The sequence below is a fragment of the Artemia franciscana genome, unplaced genomic scaffold, assembly GCF_032884065.1.
Source record: "Artemia franciscana unplaced genomic scaffold, ASM3288406v1 Scaffold_772, whole genome shotgun sequence".
Classification (NCBI taxonomy): Eukaryota; Metazoa; Arthropoda; class Branchiopoda; order Anostraca; family Artemiidae; genus Artemia; species Artemia franciscana.
In genome coordinates, this window is record NW_027067775.1 from 677,706 (window position 1) to 696,096 (window position 18,391).

At 34.0% G+C, this 18,391-nt stretch overlaps 5 protein-coding genes across 5 annotated transcripts; all 5 read left to right on the forward strand.

Moving 5' to 3' along the window:
* LOC136043634 (caspase A-like) lies at window positions 1-684 on the forward strand. Its single transcript, XM_065728536.1, has one exon. The coding sequence runs from the start codon at window positions 1-3 to the stop codon at window positions 682-684; it is 684 nt and encodes a 227-aa protein (XP_065584608.1).
* A 4,147-nt stretch (window positions 685-4,831) lies between these two features.
* On the forward strand, window positions 4,832-5,479 carry LOC136043635 (caspase A-like). Its single transcript, XM_065728537.1, has one exon. The coding sequence runs from the start codon at window positions 4,832-4,834 to the stop codon at window positions 5,477-5,479; it is 648 nt and encodes a 215-aa protein (XP_065584609.1).
* Window positions 5,480-5,708: 229 nt separating this feature from the next.
* LOC136043636 (caspase A-like) lies at window positions 5,709-6,392 on the forward strand. Its single transcript, XM_065728538.1, has one exon. It carries the CDS (start codon window positions 5,709-5,711, stop codon window positions 6,390-6,392), a length of 684 nt encoding a protein of 227 aa, XP_065584610.1.
* A 194-nt stretch (window positions 6,393-6,586) lies between these two features.
* LOC136043637 (caspase-12-like) lies at window positions 6,587-7,270 on the forward strand. Its single transcript, XM_065728540.1, has one exon. The coding sequence runs from the start codon at window positions 6,587-6,589 to the stop codon at window positions 7,268-7,270; it is 684 nt and encodes a 227-aa protein (XP_065584612.1).
* Window positions 7,271-8,868: 1,598 nt separating this feature from the next.
* Window positions 8,869-9,351, forward strand: LOC136043638 (caspase-12-like). Its single transcript, XM_065728541.1, has one exon. The coding sequence runs from the start codon at window positions 8,869-8,871 to the stop codon at window positions 9,349-9,351; it is 483 nt and encodes a 160-aa protein (XP_065584613.1).
* Window positions 9,352-18,391: the final 9,040 nt, after the last annotated feature.

The following is an 18,391-nucleotide window of genomic DNA, read 5'->3' on the forward strand; positions in this document are numbered from 1 at the left end:
ATGTCCTCTTCAATTAGAGTCTCAACTATAGACTTCTATGATTTAAGTAACAAAAACGTAAAAGAACCCTACTCAGTCGATTTAAATAGAAAAAGAGGGCATGTTCTTATAGTAAACGTTCAAGTATTTATCAACTCTTATGGTCCGACAAGAGAGGGCTCGGAAATAGATGTTTTAAACTTGAGGAACCTGTTTGAAGATCTTCAATTTACTGTGGTGGTGAAAGACAATCTCAACGCCGATTATATGCGCAGTGCAATTAAGGAGGTTGCAAATAGGAAGGATCATACCTGTAGTTTTGTATTTATATTATCACATGGTACAAAATCACATGGTGTCGACGGTAAATGGGATCTCTTTTGTTCAGATGATAAATCGGTTGCAATTGACGATGTTATGACAATGCTCTCAAATAAAGAAGCTAATCATCTGAGCGGGAAACCCCGATGCATAGTAGTGAATATATGCAGTGAAATAACTTGTGGCAGATCAGCTGCTAATCCCAGTCCCAATCCAGTGTCAAATCCAGTTCCAAATGTTTGTGGCAGCCCATCTATTCGTGAAAGCAACATATCAGTGGATAATATGACTCTAGTTATTTCGATTGCACCAGGATGCGGATCTTCCCATGATAAAAAACTTGGATCCATTTTATTTCGAGCCTTTGTAAGGTTTTCACATTGAATTGCTACAACAAAAATGTTTTTACTCTGTTTAAGCTAACGGACGAACAACTTAAGCGCGAAAAATTTAGACAAGTTCTAGACATCCGAAGTATGGGGATGAACCGATATATTTTTTTGTATCCTGGTTTATAAGTGTATTAAAGGTGATTAGTTTTGTATGAAAAAAAATGTAACATATAGGCCAGCACCAGATGTGCTCTTCAATTAGAGCCTCAACTATAGACTTCTATGATTTAAGTAACAAAAACGTAAAAGAATCCTACTCAGTCGATTTAAATAGAAAAAGAGGGCATGTTCTTATAGTAAACGTTCTAGTATTTACCAACTTTGTTCAGATGATAAAGCAGTTGCAATTGACGAAGTTATGACAATGCTCTCAAATAAAGAAGCTAATCATCTGAGCGGGAAACCCCGATGCATAGTAGTGAATATATGCAGTGAAATAACTTGTGACAGATCAGCTGCTAATCCCAGACCCAATCCAGTGTCAAATCCAGTTCCAAATGTTTGTGGCAACCCATCTATTCGTGAAAGCAACAGATCAGTGGATGATATGACTCTAGTTATTTCGATTGCACCAGGATGCGCATCTTTCCATGATAAAAAACTTGGATCCGTTTTATTTCGAGCCTTTGTAAGGTTTTCAAATTGAATTGCTACAACAAAGATGTTTATACTCTGTTCAAGCAGACGGACGAAAAACTCAAGCGCGAAAAATTTAGACTAGTTCTAGGCATCCGAAGTATGATGAACCGATATATTTTTTTTTTGTATCCTGGCTTATAAGTGCATTAAAGGTTATTAGTTTTGTATGAAAAAAAATGTAACATATAGGCCAGCACCAGATATCCTCTTCATTTAGAGCCTCAACTATAGACTTCTATGATTTAAGTAACAAAAACGTAAAAGAATCCTACTCAGTCGATTTAAATAGAAAAAGAGGGCATGTTCTTATAGTAAACGTTCAAGTATTTACCAATTCTTATGTTCCGACAAGAGAGGGCTCGGAAATAGATGTTTTACACTTGAGGAGCCTGTTTGAAGATCTTAAATTTACTGTGCTGGTGAAAGACAATCTCAGCGCCGATGATATGCGCAGTGCAATTAAGGAGTTTGCAAATAGGAAGGATCATACCTGTAGTTTTGTATTTATATTAAAATATGGTACAAAATCACATGGTGTCGACGTAAATGGGAAATCCTTTGTTCAGATGATAAAGCAGTTGCAATTGACGAAGTTATGACAATGCTCTCAAATAAAGAAGCTAATCATCTGAGCGGGAAACCCAGATGCATAGTAGTGAATATATGCAGTGAAATAACTTTTGACAGATCAGCTGCTAATCCCAGTCCCAATCCAGTGTCAAATCCAGTTCCAAATGTTTGTGGCAGCCCATCTATTCGTGAGAGCAACAGATCAGTGGATGATATGACTCTAGTTATTTCGATTGTACCAGGATACGCATCTTCCCATGATAAAAAACTTGGATACATTTTATTTCGAGCCTTGGTAAGGTTTTCAAATTGAATTGCTACAACAGAGATGTTTTTACTCTGTTTAAGCTGACGAACGAACAACTTAAGCGCGAAAAATTTAGACAAGTTCTAGACATCCGAAGTATGGGGATGAACCGATATATTTTTTGTATCCTTGTTTATAAGTGCATTAAAGGTTATTAGTTTTGTATGAAAAAAAAAATGTAACATATAGGCCAGCACCAGATGTGCTCTTCAATTAGGGCCTCAACTATAGACTTCCATGATTTAAGTAACAAAAACGTAAAAGAATCCTACTCAGTCGATTTAAATGGAAAAAGAGGGCATGTTCTTATAGTAAACGTTCAAGTATTTACCAACTCTTATGTTCCGACAAGAGAGGGCTCGGAAATAGATGTTTTACACTATGGCGATGTTATGACAATGCTCTCAAATAAAGAAGCTAATCATCTGAGCGGGAAACCCCGATGCATAGTAGTGAATATATGCAGTGAAATAACTTGTGACAGATCAGCTGCTAATCCCAGACCCAATCCAGTGTCAAATCCAGTTCCAAATGTTTGTGGCAAACCATCTATTCGTGAAAGCAACAGATCAGTGGATGATATGACTCTAGTTATTTCGATTGCACCAGGATGCGCATCTTCCCATGATAAAAAACTTGGATCCGTTTTATTTCGAGCCTTTGTAAGGTTTTCAAATTGAATTGCTACAACAAAGATGTTTTTACTCTGTTCAAGCTGACGGACGAAAAACTCAAGCGCGACAAATTTAGACAAGTTCTAGACATCCGAAGTATGATGAACCGATATATTTTTTTTGTATCCTGGCTTATAAGTGCATTAAAGGTTATTAGTTTTGTATGAAAAAAATGTAACATATAGGCCAGCACCAGATGTCCTCTTCATTTAGAGCCTCAACTTTAGACTTCTATGATTTAAGTAACAAAAACGTAAAAGAATCCTACTCAGTCGATTTCAATAGAAAAAGAGAGCATGTTCTTATAGTAAACGTTCAAGTATTTACCAATTCTTATGTTCCGACAAGAGAGGGCTCGGAAATGGATGTTTTACACTTGAGGAGCCTGTTTGAAGATCTTAAATTTACTGTGCTGGTGAAAGACAATCTCAACGCCGATGATATGCGCAGTTCAATTAAGGAGTTTGCAAATAGGAAGGATCATACCTGTAGTTTTGTATTTATATTATCACATGGTACAAAATCACATGGTGTCGACGGTAAATGGGAAATCCTTTGTTCAGATGATAAAGCAGTTGCAATTGTCGAAGTTATGACAATACTCTCAAATAAAGAAGCTAATCATCTGAGTGGGAAACCCCGATGCATAGTAGTGAATATATACAGTGAAATAACTTGTGACAGATCAGCTGCTAATCCCAGTCCCAATCCAGTGTCAAATCTAGTTCCAAATGTTTGTGGCAGCCCATCTATTCGTGAAAGCAACATATCAGTGGATGATATGACTCTAGTTATTTTGATTGCACCAAGATGCGCATCTTCCCATGATAAAAAACTTGGATCCATTTTATTTCGAGCCTTTGTAAGGTTTTCAAATTGAATTGCTACAACAAAGATGTTTTTACTCTGTTTAAGCTGACGGACGAACAACTTAAGTGTGAAAAATTTAGACAAGTTCTAGACATCCGAAGTATGGGGATGAACCGATATATTTTTTGTATCCTGGTTTATAAGTGCATTAAAGGTTATTAGTTTTGTATGAAAAAAAGAATGTAACATATAGGCCAGCACCAGATGTGCTCTTCAATTAGAGCCTCAACTATAGATTTCTATGATTTAAGTAACAAAAACGTAAAAGAATCCTACTCAGTCGATTTAAATAGAAAAAGAGGGCATGTTCTTATAGTAAACGTTCTAGTATTTACCAACTCTTATGTTCCGACAAGAGAGGGCTCAGAAATAGATGTTTTACACTTGAGGAACCTGTTTGAAGATCTTAAATTTACTGTGGTGGTGAAAGACAATCTCAAGGCCGATGATATGCGCAGTGCAATTAAGGAGTTTGTAAATAGGAAGGATCATACCTCTAGTTTTGTATTTATATTATCACATGGTACAAAATCATATGGTGTCGACGGTAAATGGGAAATCCTTTATTCAGATGATAAAGCAGTTGCAATTGACGAAGTTATGACAATGCTCTCAAATAAAGAAGCAAATCATCAGAGCGGGAAACCCCGATGCATAGTAGTGAATATATGCAGTGAAATAACTTGTGACAGATCAGCTGCTAATCCCAGACCCAATCCAGTGTCAAATCCAGTTCCAAATGTTTGTGGCAACCCATCTATTCGTGAAAGCAACAGATCAGTGGATGATATGACTCTAGTTATTTTGATTGCACCAGGATGCGCATCTTCCCATGATAAAAAACTTGGATCCGTTTTATTTCGAGCCTTTGTAAGGTTTTCAAATTGAATTGCTACAACAAAGATGTTTTTACTCTGTTCAAGCTGACGGACGTAAAACTCAAGCGCGAAAAATTTTGACAAGTTCTAGACATCCGAAGTATGATGAACCGATATATTTTTTTTGTATCCTGGCTTATAAGTGCATTAAAGGTTATAAGTTTTGTATGAAAAAAAATGTAACATATAGGCCAGCACCAGATGCCCTCTTCATTTAGAGCCTCAACTATAAACTTCTATGATTTAAGTAACAAAAACGTAAAAGAATCCTACTCAGTCGATTTAAATAGAAAAAGAGGGCATGTTCTTATAGCAAACGTTCAAGTATTTACCAATTCTTATGTTCCGACAAGAGTGGGCTCGGAAATAGATGTTTTACACTTGAGGAGCCTGTTTGAAGATCTTAAATTTACTGTGCTGGTGAAAGACAATCTCAACGCCGATGATATGCGCAGTGCAATTAAGGAGTTTGCAAATAGGAAGGATCATACCTGTAGTTTTGTATTTATATTATCACATGGTACAAAATCACATGGTGTCGACGGTAAATGGGAAATCCTTTGTTCAGATGATAAAGCAGTTGCAATTGACGAAGTTATGACAATGCTCTCAAATAAAGAAGCTAATCATCTGAGCGGGAAACCCCGATGCATAGTAGTGAATATATGCAGTGAAATAACTTTTGACAGATCAGCTGCTAATCCCAGTCCCAATCCAGTGTCAAATCTAGTTCCAAATGTTTGTGGCAGCCCATCTATTCGTGAGAGCAACAGATCAGTGGATGATATGACTCTGGTTATTTCGATTGTACCAGGATACGCATCTTCCCATGATAAAAAACTTGGATAAATTTTATTTCGAGCCTTTGTAAGGTTTTCAAATTGAATTGCTACAACAAAGATGTTTTTACTCTGTTTAAGCTGACGAACGAACAACTTAAGCGCGAAAAATTTAGACAAGTTCTAGACATCCGAAGTATGGGGATGAACCGATATATTTTTTGTATCCTGGTTTATAAGTGCATTAAAGGTTATTAGTTTTGTATGAAAAAAAAATGTAACATATAGGCCAGCACCAGATGTGCTCTTCAATTAGAGCCTCAACTATAGACTTCTATGATTTAAGTAACAAAAACGTAAAAGAATCCTACTCAGTCGATTTAAATAGAAAAAGAGGGAATGTTCTTATAGTAAACGTTCAAGTATTTACCAACTCTTATGTTCCGACAAGAGAGGGCTCGGAAATAGATGTTTTACACTTGAGGAACCTGTTTGAAGATCTTAAATTTACTGTGGTGGTGAAAGGCAATTTCAACGCCGATGATATGTGCAGTGCAATTAAGGAGTTTGCAAATAGGAAGGATCATACATATAGTTTTGTATTTATATTATCACGTGGTACAAAATCACAAGGTGTCGACGGTAAATGGGAAATCCTTTGTTCAGATGATAAAGCAGTTGCAATTGACGAAGTTATGACAATACTCTCAAATAAAGAAGTTAATCATCTGAGTGGGAAACCCCGATGCATAGTAGTGAATATATGCAGTGAAATAACTTGTGACAGATCAGCTGCTAATCCCAGTTCCAATCCAGCGTCAAATCTAGTTCCAAATGTTTGTGGCAGCCCATCTATTCGTGAAAGCAACATATCAGTGGATGATATGACTCTAGTTATTTTGATTGCACCAGGATGCGCATCTTCCCATGATAAAAAACTTGGATCCATTTTATTTCGAGCCTTTGTAAGGTTTTCAAATTGAATTGCTACAACAAAGATGTTTTTATTCTGTTTAAGCTGACGGACGAACAACTTAAGCGTGAAAAATTTAGACAAGTTCTAGACATCCGAAGTATGGGGATGAACCGATAAATTTTTCGTATCCTTGTTTATAAGTGCATTAAAGGTTATTAGTTTTGTATGAAAAAAAGAATGTAACATATAGGCCAGCACCAGATGTGCTCTTCAATTAGAGCCTCAACTATAGATTTCTATGATTTAAGTAACAAAAACGTAAAAGAATCCTACTCAGTCGATTTAAATAGAAAAAGAGGGCATGTTCTTATAGTAAACATTCTAGTATTTACCAACTCTTATGTTCCGACAAGAGAGGGCTCAGAAATAGATGTTTTACACTTGAGGAACCTGTTTGAAGATCTTAAATTTACTGTGGTGGTGAAAGACAATCTCAAGGCCGATGATATGCGCAGTGCAATTAAGGAGTTTGCAAATAGGAAGGATCATACCTCTAGTTTTGTATTTATATTATCACATGGTACAAAATCATATGGTGTCGACGGTAAATGGGAAATCCTTTATTCAGATGATAAAGCAGTTGCAATTGACGAAGTTATGACAATGCTCTCAAATAAAGAAGCAAATCATCTGAGCGGGAAACTCCGATGCATAGTAGTGAATATATGCAGTGAAATAACTTGTGACAGATCAGCTGCTAATCCCAGACCCAATCCAGTGTCAAATCCAGTTCCAAATGTTTGTGGCAACCCATCTATTCGTGAAAGCAACAGATCAGTGGATGATATGACTCTAGTTATTTTGATTCCACCAGGATGCGCATCTTCCCATGATAAAAAACTTGGATCCGTTTTATTTCGAGCCTTTGTAAGGTTTTCAAATTGAATTGCTACAACAAAGATGTTTTTACTCTGTTCAAGCTGACGGACGTAAAACTCAAGCGCGAAAAATTTAGACAAGTTCTAGACATCCGAAGTATGATGAACCGATATATTTTTTTTTGTATCCTGGCTTATAAGTGCATTAAAGGTTATAAGTTTTGTATGAAAAAAAAATGTAACATATAGGCCAGCACCAGCTGTGCTCTTCAATTAGAGCCTCAACTATAGACTTCAATGATTTAAGTAACAAAAACGTAAAAGAATCCTACTCAGTCGATTTAAATAGAAAAAGAGGGAATGTTCTTATAGTAAACGTTCAAGTATTTACCAACTCTTATGTTCCGACAAGATTGGGCTCGGAAATAGATGTTTTACACTTGAGGAACCTGTTTGAAGATCTTAAATTTACTGTGGTGGTGAAAGGCAATTTCAACGCCGATGATATGCGCAGTGCAATTAAGGAGTTTGCAAATAGGAAGGATCATACATATAGTTTTGTATTTATATTATCACGTGGTACAAAATCACAAGGTGTCGACGGTAAATGGGAAATCCTATGTTCAGATGATAAAGCAGTTGCAATTGACGAAGTTATGACAATACTCTCAAATAAAGAAGCTAATCATCTGAGTGGGAAACCCCAATGCATAGTAGTGAATATATGCAGTGAAATAACTTGTGACAGATCAGCTGCTAATCCCAGTCCCAGTCGCAGTGCAATTAAGGAGTTTGCAAATAGGAAGGATCATACATATAGTTTTGTATATATATTATCACGTGGTACAAAATCACATGGTGTCGACGGTAAATGGGAAATCCTTTGTTCAGATGATAAAGCAGTTGCAATTGACGAAGTTATGACAATACTCTCAAATAAAGAAGCTAATCATCTGAGTGGGAAACCCCGATGCATAGTAGTGAATATATGCAGTGAAATAACTTGTGACAGATCAGCTGCTAATCCCAGTCCCAGTCGCAGTGCAATTAAGGAGTTTGCAAATAGGAAGGATCATACATGTAGTTTTGTATATATATTATCACGTGGTACAAAATCACATGGTGTCGACGGTAAATGGGAAATCCTTTGTTCAGATGATAAAGCAGTTGCAATTGACGAAGTTATGACAATACTCTCAAATAAAGAAGCTAATCATCTGAGTGGGAAACCCCGATGCATAGTAGTGAATATATGCAGTGAAATAACTTGTGACAGATTAGCTGCTAATCCCAGTCCCAATCCAGTGTCAAATCTAGTTCCAAATGTTTGTGGCACCCCATCTATTCGTGAAAGCAACATATCAGTGGATGATATGACTCTAGTTATTTTGATTGCACCAGGATGCGCATCTTCCCATGATAAAAAACTTGGATCCATTTTATTTCGAGCCTTTGTAAGGTTTTCAAATTGAATTGCTACAACAAAGATGTTTTTACTCTGTTTAAGCTGACAGACGAACAACTTAAGCGCGAAAAATTTAGACAAGTTCTAGACATCCGAAGTATGGGGATGAACCGATATATTTTTTGTATCCTGGTTTATAAGTGCATTAAAGGTTATTAGTTTTGTATGAAAAAAAAATGTAACATATAGGCCAGCACCAGATGTGCTCTTCAATTAGAGCCTCAACTATAGATTTCTATGATTTAAGTAACAAAAACGTAAAAGAATCCTACTCAGTCGATTTAAATAGAAAAAGAGGGCATGTTCTTATAGTAAACGTTCTAGTAATTACCAACTCTTATGTTCCGACAAGAGAGGGCTCAGAAATAGATGTTTTACACTTGAGGAATCTGTTTGATGATCTTAAATTTACTGTGGTGGTGAAAGACAATCTCAAGGCCGAGGATATGCGCAGTGCAATTAAGGAGTTTGCAAATAGGAAGGATCATACCTGTAGTTTTGTATTTATATTATCACATGGTACAAAATCATATGGTGTCGACGGTAAACGGGAAATCCTTAGTTCAGATGATAAAGCAGTTGCAATTGACGAGGTTATGACAATGCTCTCAAATAAAAGAATAAATATAAAAGAATGTGTGTTCAGCCAGAGCCGAAACAAAAGTTTCGGGAGGCTTTCTTAGTTGTAGGGTTTTTTCTATTGAGTTTTGTCGAAGGGTTTTAGATTCTGTTTTCCAACCCCAATTTCTTATTCAAAAATAATTTCTAAGGTAGAGTCGGGAATTATGGCTTCTATTGATAAAGTCGAAGCTCCTCAAGAACTTAGAGCTGAAATCGTAAGGAAACTTAAGACTTTTAACATGATAAAAATTGATAATGATATAATAAAAAATGACATTAAAATACTTTCTGATTTGAAAAAGGATAAGACCCTTACTATCACTAGGGCAGATAAAGGCAATACTATTGTAATTATGGACACCGATGATTATGATCGTAAAATGAATACAATCATTTCGGATACCACTTTTTACAAGAAATTGGATTTCGATCCTACGGATAAATACGTAAAATCGATTAGAAAGGAATTGGAGTCCCTGAAAAATAATTTACACATTACCCCACAATTTTATAATAAATTTTATCCAAGAGGTTCCGCACCAAAGATCTATGGTTTACCCAAAATTCATAAGACGGGAGTCCCCCTCCGTCCCATTGTATCAACTTTTTCATCACCAGTGGCAAAATTAGGAAAGTGGTTGTCGGTGGCATTGCGTCCACTCTTAGGAACACAAAAATCATATATACAAAATTCCACTGATCTTACTAATAAGTTAAAAAATTTCATACTGGAGGAGAATTCAATTCTCTGTAGTTTTGATGTAGTGTCCATGTATTCAAATTGTAACGTGAAAAAGTGCGAGGATATATTAAGGATTAAATTACAAAAGCACTTTGATTTGAAGATGTGACCATGGCGAGTTTGGAGATTGAAGTCATTATGAAATTGGTTATTCTTGCAAATGAACATTCTCTTTATTTTGGTTTTAGAGGTGAATTTTATAAACAGGTGTTTGGTTTGGCTATGGGGGCATCTCTCTCCCCTTTGTTGGCAAATCTCTTCATGGAATCTATTGAAACCTCCGCCATACACAGTTTTAGGCTCTCTCCTTGTTTCTGGGGCAGATTCATGGATGATGTGGTCTGCATTTGGAAACACGGTTTAGAGTCTTTAGACCTTTTCCATAAACATTTAAATAGTTTTGACAAAAACGTAAGATTTACAGTGGAGTTTGAAGAAAGTGATAAACTACCTTTTCTGGATATCTTATTGATCAAAAGTGAGTTCCATTTACTTTTTTCAGTTTATAGAAAGCCTACCCACAGTGATAGGTATTTGAACTTTCACTCTTGCCACCCTATCTCAGTGAAACGAGGGGTTGTGATTGCACTGGTGGATAGAGCTTTCAGAATTTGTTCCCGGGAGTTTTTAGATTCTGAATTGTTATATTTGAGGGATGTTTTATTATGTAATAGTTACCCGATTAAATTAATTGATAAAATAATAAAAAATAGACGCATTAAGCACAACAATAGGGTTATTGGGGTTTCACAGTGCACAGAATTAGACTTGCCGAAACGTTTCATTTCTTTACCTTATGTACCTACTTTGGGGGAGATGCTTAAAAGAATTTTGAGTAAACATAACATTGATACTTGTTTCCAATCAGTGAGACCATTAGGTAGTTTTCTTAATTCTGGGAAGGATTCAACCCGAGGGGATTTAATTAGTGGGGTATATAAAATTCCTTGTTCCTGTAGAAAGTTTTATATTGGTAGAACTCACCAACAATTTACTGAAAGATTTATTGAGCATCGCTACTCAATAGAAAAAACCCTACAACTAAGAAAGCCTCCCGAAACTTTTGTTTCGGCTCTAGCTGAACACACATTCTTTTATCCTGAACATTTTATACAATTTGATGAGGCTACAGCTATTTCTAATGATAGAGGTTTTTCTCAGTGGGCGAGGGAGGCTATAGAAATTAAAAAACATATATTTGCTAATATTTCAATAAATAGAGACACAGGGAATTTAAATATTGACCCAATTTATGATATTCTTTTAAAAAATGAACCAATAGTCGATGGGGGAATTAAAATTTTACACAATCACCAGGGGACAAGATTACCCACTAGATCAAAAAAAGTTGCTTCAATATTAGCTTACAAAAGGATTATTTCGCAACAGAATAATTAACTAAGTTTCAATTTTCATACATTTTCTTCAGTTGCTCTTTGATTCTCATTGAAGTAACTCGCATAGCTGCTTTTCCCTACGTGGATAAGTAGCGACAATTGTATTTATTATATTTGGTGGTGGTTTTTATTTGTTTTTAGATTAGTTTTTCTTTTAATTTTCTATCTTGTGCTGAAGACGCCTTGTTTTATACAGGCGAAATATCCGCGTTGTTTTAGTCTTTTAATTTTACTGGCCGTCGTCTCGTTTGAAGTTTTCTTTTTTAGAGTTTTATCTCTCTTGATTGTTTATTCCCAAATACTTCTTAGCGACAATCCTCCCTCAAAGCAAACACCCACATAAACTTATTAGCCAAATCCCCCCTTGAGTAAAACACACACCCTCTTAAATTATATTTAACCAGCCCCCCCCCGTACCAATTTAATAAAGCTAAAGAATCATCTGATGTTATATGCTGATGATTAAGCTACTAGGGCTAGCCAAATGTAATGAAGAACTGTCACTATTAAGCGAAACCTCAACATGCTTTCAAGGTGGTCTTAAGACCGGAGACTGCAGTTTAAGGCATCAAATGTAGTTCTTCATCTTGGTGGGAAAAAAAAATAATGAAAAGTAGACTTCAACCAGAATACAAAAACAATTTTCTTGTTTTACAAAGTCAGTTCTCCAGTAGTTGCATTTCACCAACATTGGAAGGGGAGGAACTAAAAGTATTCTTAATATCTAGGGGGTTGTAAACATGTCACTTTTTCAATTTCAATCAATCATAATGCCAAAAAATATCATATTTAGGCGTGGGCTTTAATGTGAAGATGTGTTGAAGTGTAAAAATAAAGTTACCGCTTGATGCTGTTTTATCCTTAATTTATGCTCATTTTCTGTTTCAGGCATCAATCAGAATACTTAATCACAAAGTGAAAATTCACCCGGGATTCAAAACCACGCTATCCATTGGAAATATCCAGCAAGTAGCTGTCAAAAAATAGATTATTGATGTTAGTGTTTTGCGCAATGGCGACCAGGCTGATATTGTGTTTAGTTTCACTGAAAGGGTGAAATATATTCAGCCGTGTTCGCGATTGTATTTCAGAACAGGAAAAAAAACAGGTGTAGGTAAAGTGACTGCTTTCCATTAGGACAAATGCGCCTACAACAAATTTTGCATAAAGGAAAATAATTGATAGTCCAGTTGCTCAGTAGATAGCCCAGGCTAGAGGAAACTATAGAGGAGATTATAGAGGAATCTTTAGCGTCCATGGAAGATTAGAATTCTTTTTATGATAAGTTTTGTTCCATTGAGAATAGTAAATGTTGAGGCATTAGCATTGATTCGATAGGAAGCAAATTGCTTAGCGCTTTGGTACTTATTACACACTCTAGATGTAAGTTATATGGAAACAGATATATAAAAATCTTTTGGCAGTAAGCCTTAAAGGCTTTTTGTAACATATTCGCTACTATTGTCTATTGACTTCATGCATCAATCAAGAGTACTTAATCACAAAGTGGAAATTCACCCGGGATTCAAAACCCTGCTAAACATTGGAAATATCCAGCAACTTATTACCACAGGTGTTGGTAAAGTGACTGCTATCTATTAGGACAAATGCGCCAACTACATTTTGTATAGAGGAAAATAATTGATAGTCCAGTTGCTCAGTAGACAGCCCAGGCTACTAGACAATCATGTTTCCATTATAATTTTGAATGGCCAAATAGGCGTGAGCCTTAATGTGAATTTTGTGTGCCACTTTAATTTCAAATAATCGACAAATATAATTTATCCGGATATATAACGGTCCTTGAAAGAATTGTCCAGAGAGGCTCTTTGAAAGAAGGAAGCGAACTTATGATCGGTAAGTAAAAGTAAAAAAGTTTGAATAGAGGTCAGAGGAAACTACGGCGTCCTTGGAAGATTAGATATCTTTTTATGATAAATTTTGTTTTATTGAGAATAGTAAATGTTGAGACATTAGCATTGATTCGATAGGAAGCAAATTGCTTAGCGTTTTGGTACTTATTAAACACTGTAGATGTAAGTTATATGTAAACAGATATATAAAAATCTTTTGGCAGTAAGCCTTAAAGGCTTTTTTGTAACAGATTCGCTACTATTGTCTTTTGATTTCAGTCTTCAACCAAAGTACTTAATCACAAACTGGAAATGCTATACATTAGAAATATCCAGCAAGTAGCTGTCATAAAATCAATTATTGATGTTAGTATTTTTCTCAAATATATAATAGAAAATTCTACAGCGTGAAAACTCACCATATTAGACTGTTCCGATTTCACTCACCGACCTAGGTTTATTTCCTTTAAAAAGATGGGTTCTTTTCTTTTATTTCATCAAATGGAAAATACCAAGTTCAATGCCACGTTCATCTATTTTGTTATCTAACCAAAAGTTTCTACCTAATATTGTTTACCCAGCCTTATATGCTATTTATTCGTTCTATATTATTTTGCATTTATGTTTGATCTATTTTCTCAATAAAAAAATGCTACCTTGGATCTTATTAGCTTACTAAAGCAGCCTTATATGAATTAAATGTCTTTAACTAAAATTTCCAGGGCAAAAGAAATAAAATGTTAGAAAAATTAATTATAATTGATTTAACCACACAACCAAGCTATGCTTTGAGAACAGTAAAATGAAGGCTAAATGACCTTGTAACCGACAAACAAATCTCAGTTCCTTATCCCTTAAGACAAATCCCTAAATGCACCTAAAATCCCTTTATTCATAAGCAAAATCCATGCAATGCTATAAAAGTAATATTTTTTTGTTTATGGTGCTTTCTGCGCTGCACATTTTCCTTCTGCTTAACGAAAAGCATTACCTTATAAGAAAATACTTCATTAGGTTTAGAAACAAAATAATTTGGTACAGAACAAGGACGAAGAAAAATTCGCAGGATCTCGTCAAACTAATATACAAATAATCGTTATAGCCCATAATTATTACGGAAAAAAAGAAGTATTTAAATGAACATTGCGTAACAAAAACCACAAATTATTCATATGAAACCTTCAAAGAATATTAGGAGGAGTATTAAAACAAATGTGTATCCAAGCCTGTAGATCTTGAAAAAACTAAATTAATTTTACCTAATATTCATTTGGAATAAAATTTAAAAACATGGAGCCATCAGGATAAAAAAAATTGATAGCCAAATACTAGTGTGATTATCTGACTTATCTAGTTTTTCGCTGTAAAGAATATAGTCAACCAATGTCCCATCAGCTTGATAAGTCAAAACCATATGAGCTCTTGGAGATTTATTTAAATTTAAACACTTTTGATGGCAAATGCATGCGTCAATGTACGAAAGGATTGCTTGTTCAATGCAATTCTTTTCTTTTAGTGCCTTTGAGTGTTGATTAGAAACAGACATATCTTTGGAGGAAAGGTCTTCCCAATTAAAAAAAACTTAATAGTTAGTTTTCTCTGTTCTAAATGTTCATACTCAGGCCTTTATTGACTTATAAAAGAATAAAATTACTTGAAGAAATCAAATTAAAATCACCACAGAATATAACTGTAAAATAAATAGCATTTTTTAAAAGCAACGTGATCGATTTCTACATAAAATAATTGGAAATGGGCCAAGAAAATGTCCTCATTATATAACAAATGCGTGTTTACAATACGTATCCTTTATTAGAGTTTTTAAATGGGGTGAAAATATAAATAGCTGCAATACTATCTCGATTAAAAATATTTATCGATTATAAATATTCATTTATCTGTTGCATTTTCACACTTTCTGATTTCTAACAGACTCATTTTTTTAGATATTTGTACCTCTTTGAATTTAGAAGTCTTAACACCAACTCGTCGTTTGATTTATTTATCCAACTCAAATAATAGCGTGATCTTGATTTAGTTATCAGCGACATCCAAATGCTAGCGTGCTTTCCTACTATATTAGAATAATGAAGAAACTATCTACTTACTCAAAATCTAAAGAAACTTTAGATCAGAAATTTTACGTATTAAAATAAAGTTTACATTGAATTGACCAATGTTAGCTTTCTAACCAAAAAAAAAACAAATTGTCTAAAAATCATCATTTAAATAAAAAAAATAAATAAATAAGGAAAGAGAAATTTTCTTTTTGCTAACATCAGTGACAATATTTTTTATTGTCAACAAGTAGTGTGGTCAAAGTTGTACCACACCTCCCTACCTTATGTTTAAGAATTTATTTAAATCAGTTTTTTAAACTAACGCTGTTAACATTTAATCTTCCGCTTTAACTTTTTCAAGGTAGTGTAGCACCAACATAGCCTAAACTCACCCCAGCTAAATTGAAAAAAGAATCATTGATAATGGATAGTGCTTTAAAGTTTTATTTTTTCCCAATATGTAACACAGAATCAATGGTTAAGCTGAAAAAAATTAAATTCATAAACTTTTAAATAAATGAAATGAAAATTTTATTTAAACTAATCACCAAATTAACATTTTCTAGAAAGAGAATGAAGTTGATAAAAATGTAATTGACCATGTGTATAGATTCCAAAACACAAGACATCGTAAAACATGGAATAATATTCAAGCATGAGAATTTACATCTAACCAGTAACAACCCATGAAAAATATTTATGAAACTAGATCCTAAACCATACGAAACGTTATTTCAACAAGTAACAAGACTGGAGAAAAATATCAATGACAGAAGGAATTATAAATATTCATTTATCTGTTGCATTTTCACACTTTCTGATTTCTAACTAACTAAACAAATCTCAGTTCCTTATCCCTTAAAACAAATCCCTAAATGCACCTAAAATCCCTTTATTCATAAGCAAAATCCATGCATTGCTATAAAAGAAATATTTTTTTTTTATTTTTTTTTTGTTTACGGTGCTTTCTGCGCTGCACATTTTCCTTCTGCTTAACGAAAAGCATTACCTTATAAGAAAATACTTATTTAGGTTTAGAAATAAAATAATTTGGTACAGAACAAGGATGAAGAAAAATTCGCAGGATGTCGTCAAACTAATATAAAAATTATCGCCAATAATTATTACGGAAAAAAAGATGTATTTAAATGAACCTTGCGTAACAAAAACCACAAATCATTCATATGAAACCTTCACGGAATATTAGGAGGAGTATTAAAACAAATGTGTATCCAAGCCTGTAGATCTTGAAGTAACTAAATTAATTTTACCTAATATTCATTTGGAATAAAATTTAAAAACATGGAGCCATCAGGATAAAAAGAAATTGACAGCCAAATACTAGTGTGATTTTCTGACTTATTTAATTTTTCGCTGTAAAGAATATAGTCAGCCAATGTCCCATCAGTTTTATAAGTCGAAACCATATGAGCTTTTGGAGATTTATTTAAATTTAAACACTTTTGAAGGCAAATGCATGCGTCAATGTACCGGACGAAAAGATTGCTTGTTCAATGCAACTTTTCTTTTAGTGCTTTTGAGTGTTGATTAGAAATAGAATTATCTTTGGAGGAAAGGTCTTCCCAATTAAAAAAAAAAACTTAATAGTTAGTTTTCTCTGTTCTAAATGTTCATACTCAGGCCTTCATTGACTTATAAAAGAATAAATTACTTCAAGAAATCATATTCAAATCCCTACAGAATATAACTGAAAAATAAATAGCATTTTTTAAAAGCAACGTGATCGATTTCTGCATAAAATAATTGGAAATGGGTCAAGAGAATGTTCTCATTATATAGCAAATGCGTGTTTACAATATGTATCCTTTATTAGTTTTTAAATGGGGAAGGGAAATAAAAATAAGTGCAATACTATCTCGATTAAAAATATTTATCGATCATAAATATTCATTTATCTGTTGCATTTTCACACTTTCTGATTTCTAGCAGACTCTTTTTTTCGAATTTGTACCTCTTTGAATATAGAAGTCTTACCACCAACTCGTCGTTTAATTTAATTATCCAACTCAAATGATAGCGTGATCTTGATTTAGTTATCAGCGACATCCAAATGCTAGCGTGTTTTCCTACTATTTTAGAATAATGAAGAAACTATTTACTTACTTAAAATCTAAAGAAACTTTAGATCAGAAATTTTACATATTAAAATAAAGTTTACATTGAATTGACCAAATTTTTTCTTTCTAACCAAAAAAAAAAATTGTCTAAAAATCACCATTTAAATCGAAAAATAAATAAAAAAGGAAAGATAAATTTTCTTTTTGCTAATATCAGTAACAATAAATTTTTCATCGTCAACAAGTAGTGAGGTCAGAGTAGTACCACACCTCCCTACCTTATGTTTAAGAATTTATTTAAATCAGTTTTATAAACTAACGCTGTTAACATTTAATCTTCCGCTTTAACTTTTTCAAGGTAGTGTAGCTCCAACACAGCCTAAACTTACCCCAGCTAAATTCAAAAAAGAATCATTGATAATGGATAATACTTTAAAGTTTTATTTTTTCCCAATATATAACACAGAATCAATGGTTAAGCTGAAAAAATTAAATTCATAAACCTTTAAATAAATGAAATGAAAATTTTATTTAAACTAATCACCAAATTAACATTTTCTAGAAAGAGAATGAAGTTGATAAAAATGTAGTTGACCATGTGTATAGATTCCAAAACACAAGACATCGTAAACATGGAATAATATTCAAGCATGAGAATTTACATCTAACCAGTAACAACCCATGGAAAATATTTATGAAACTAGATCCTAAACCATACGAAACGTTATTTCAACAAGTAACAAGACTGGAGAAAAATACCAATGACAGAAGGAATCAATTTCTCAATTCCTAAGACCGGACAAGGGACAACAATCAAGCAAAACTACCCATAAGGAGAAAAAAGATACGCCGCAACTTACCCCAAACTCAAAACGATGTAAATAATATATGATTTTGACGTAAAAATTGCTGAGATTGATAAACCCATAGGACTTAGAAAAGCCATAGAAAAGAGAAGAAAGAGATTGACTA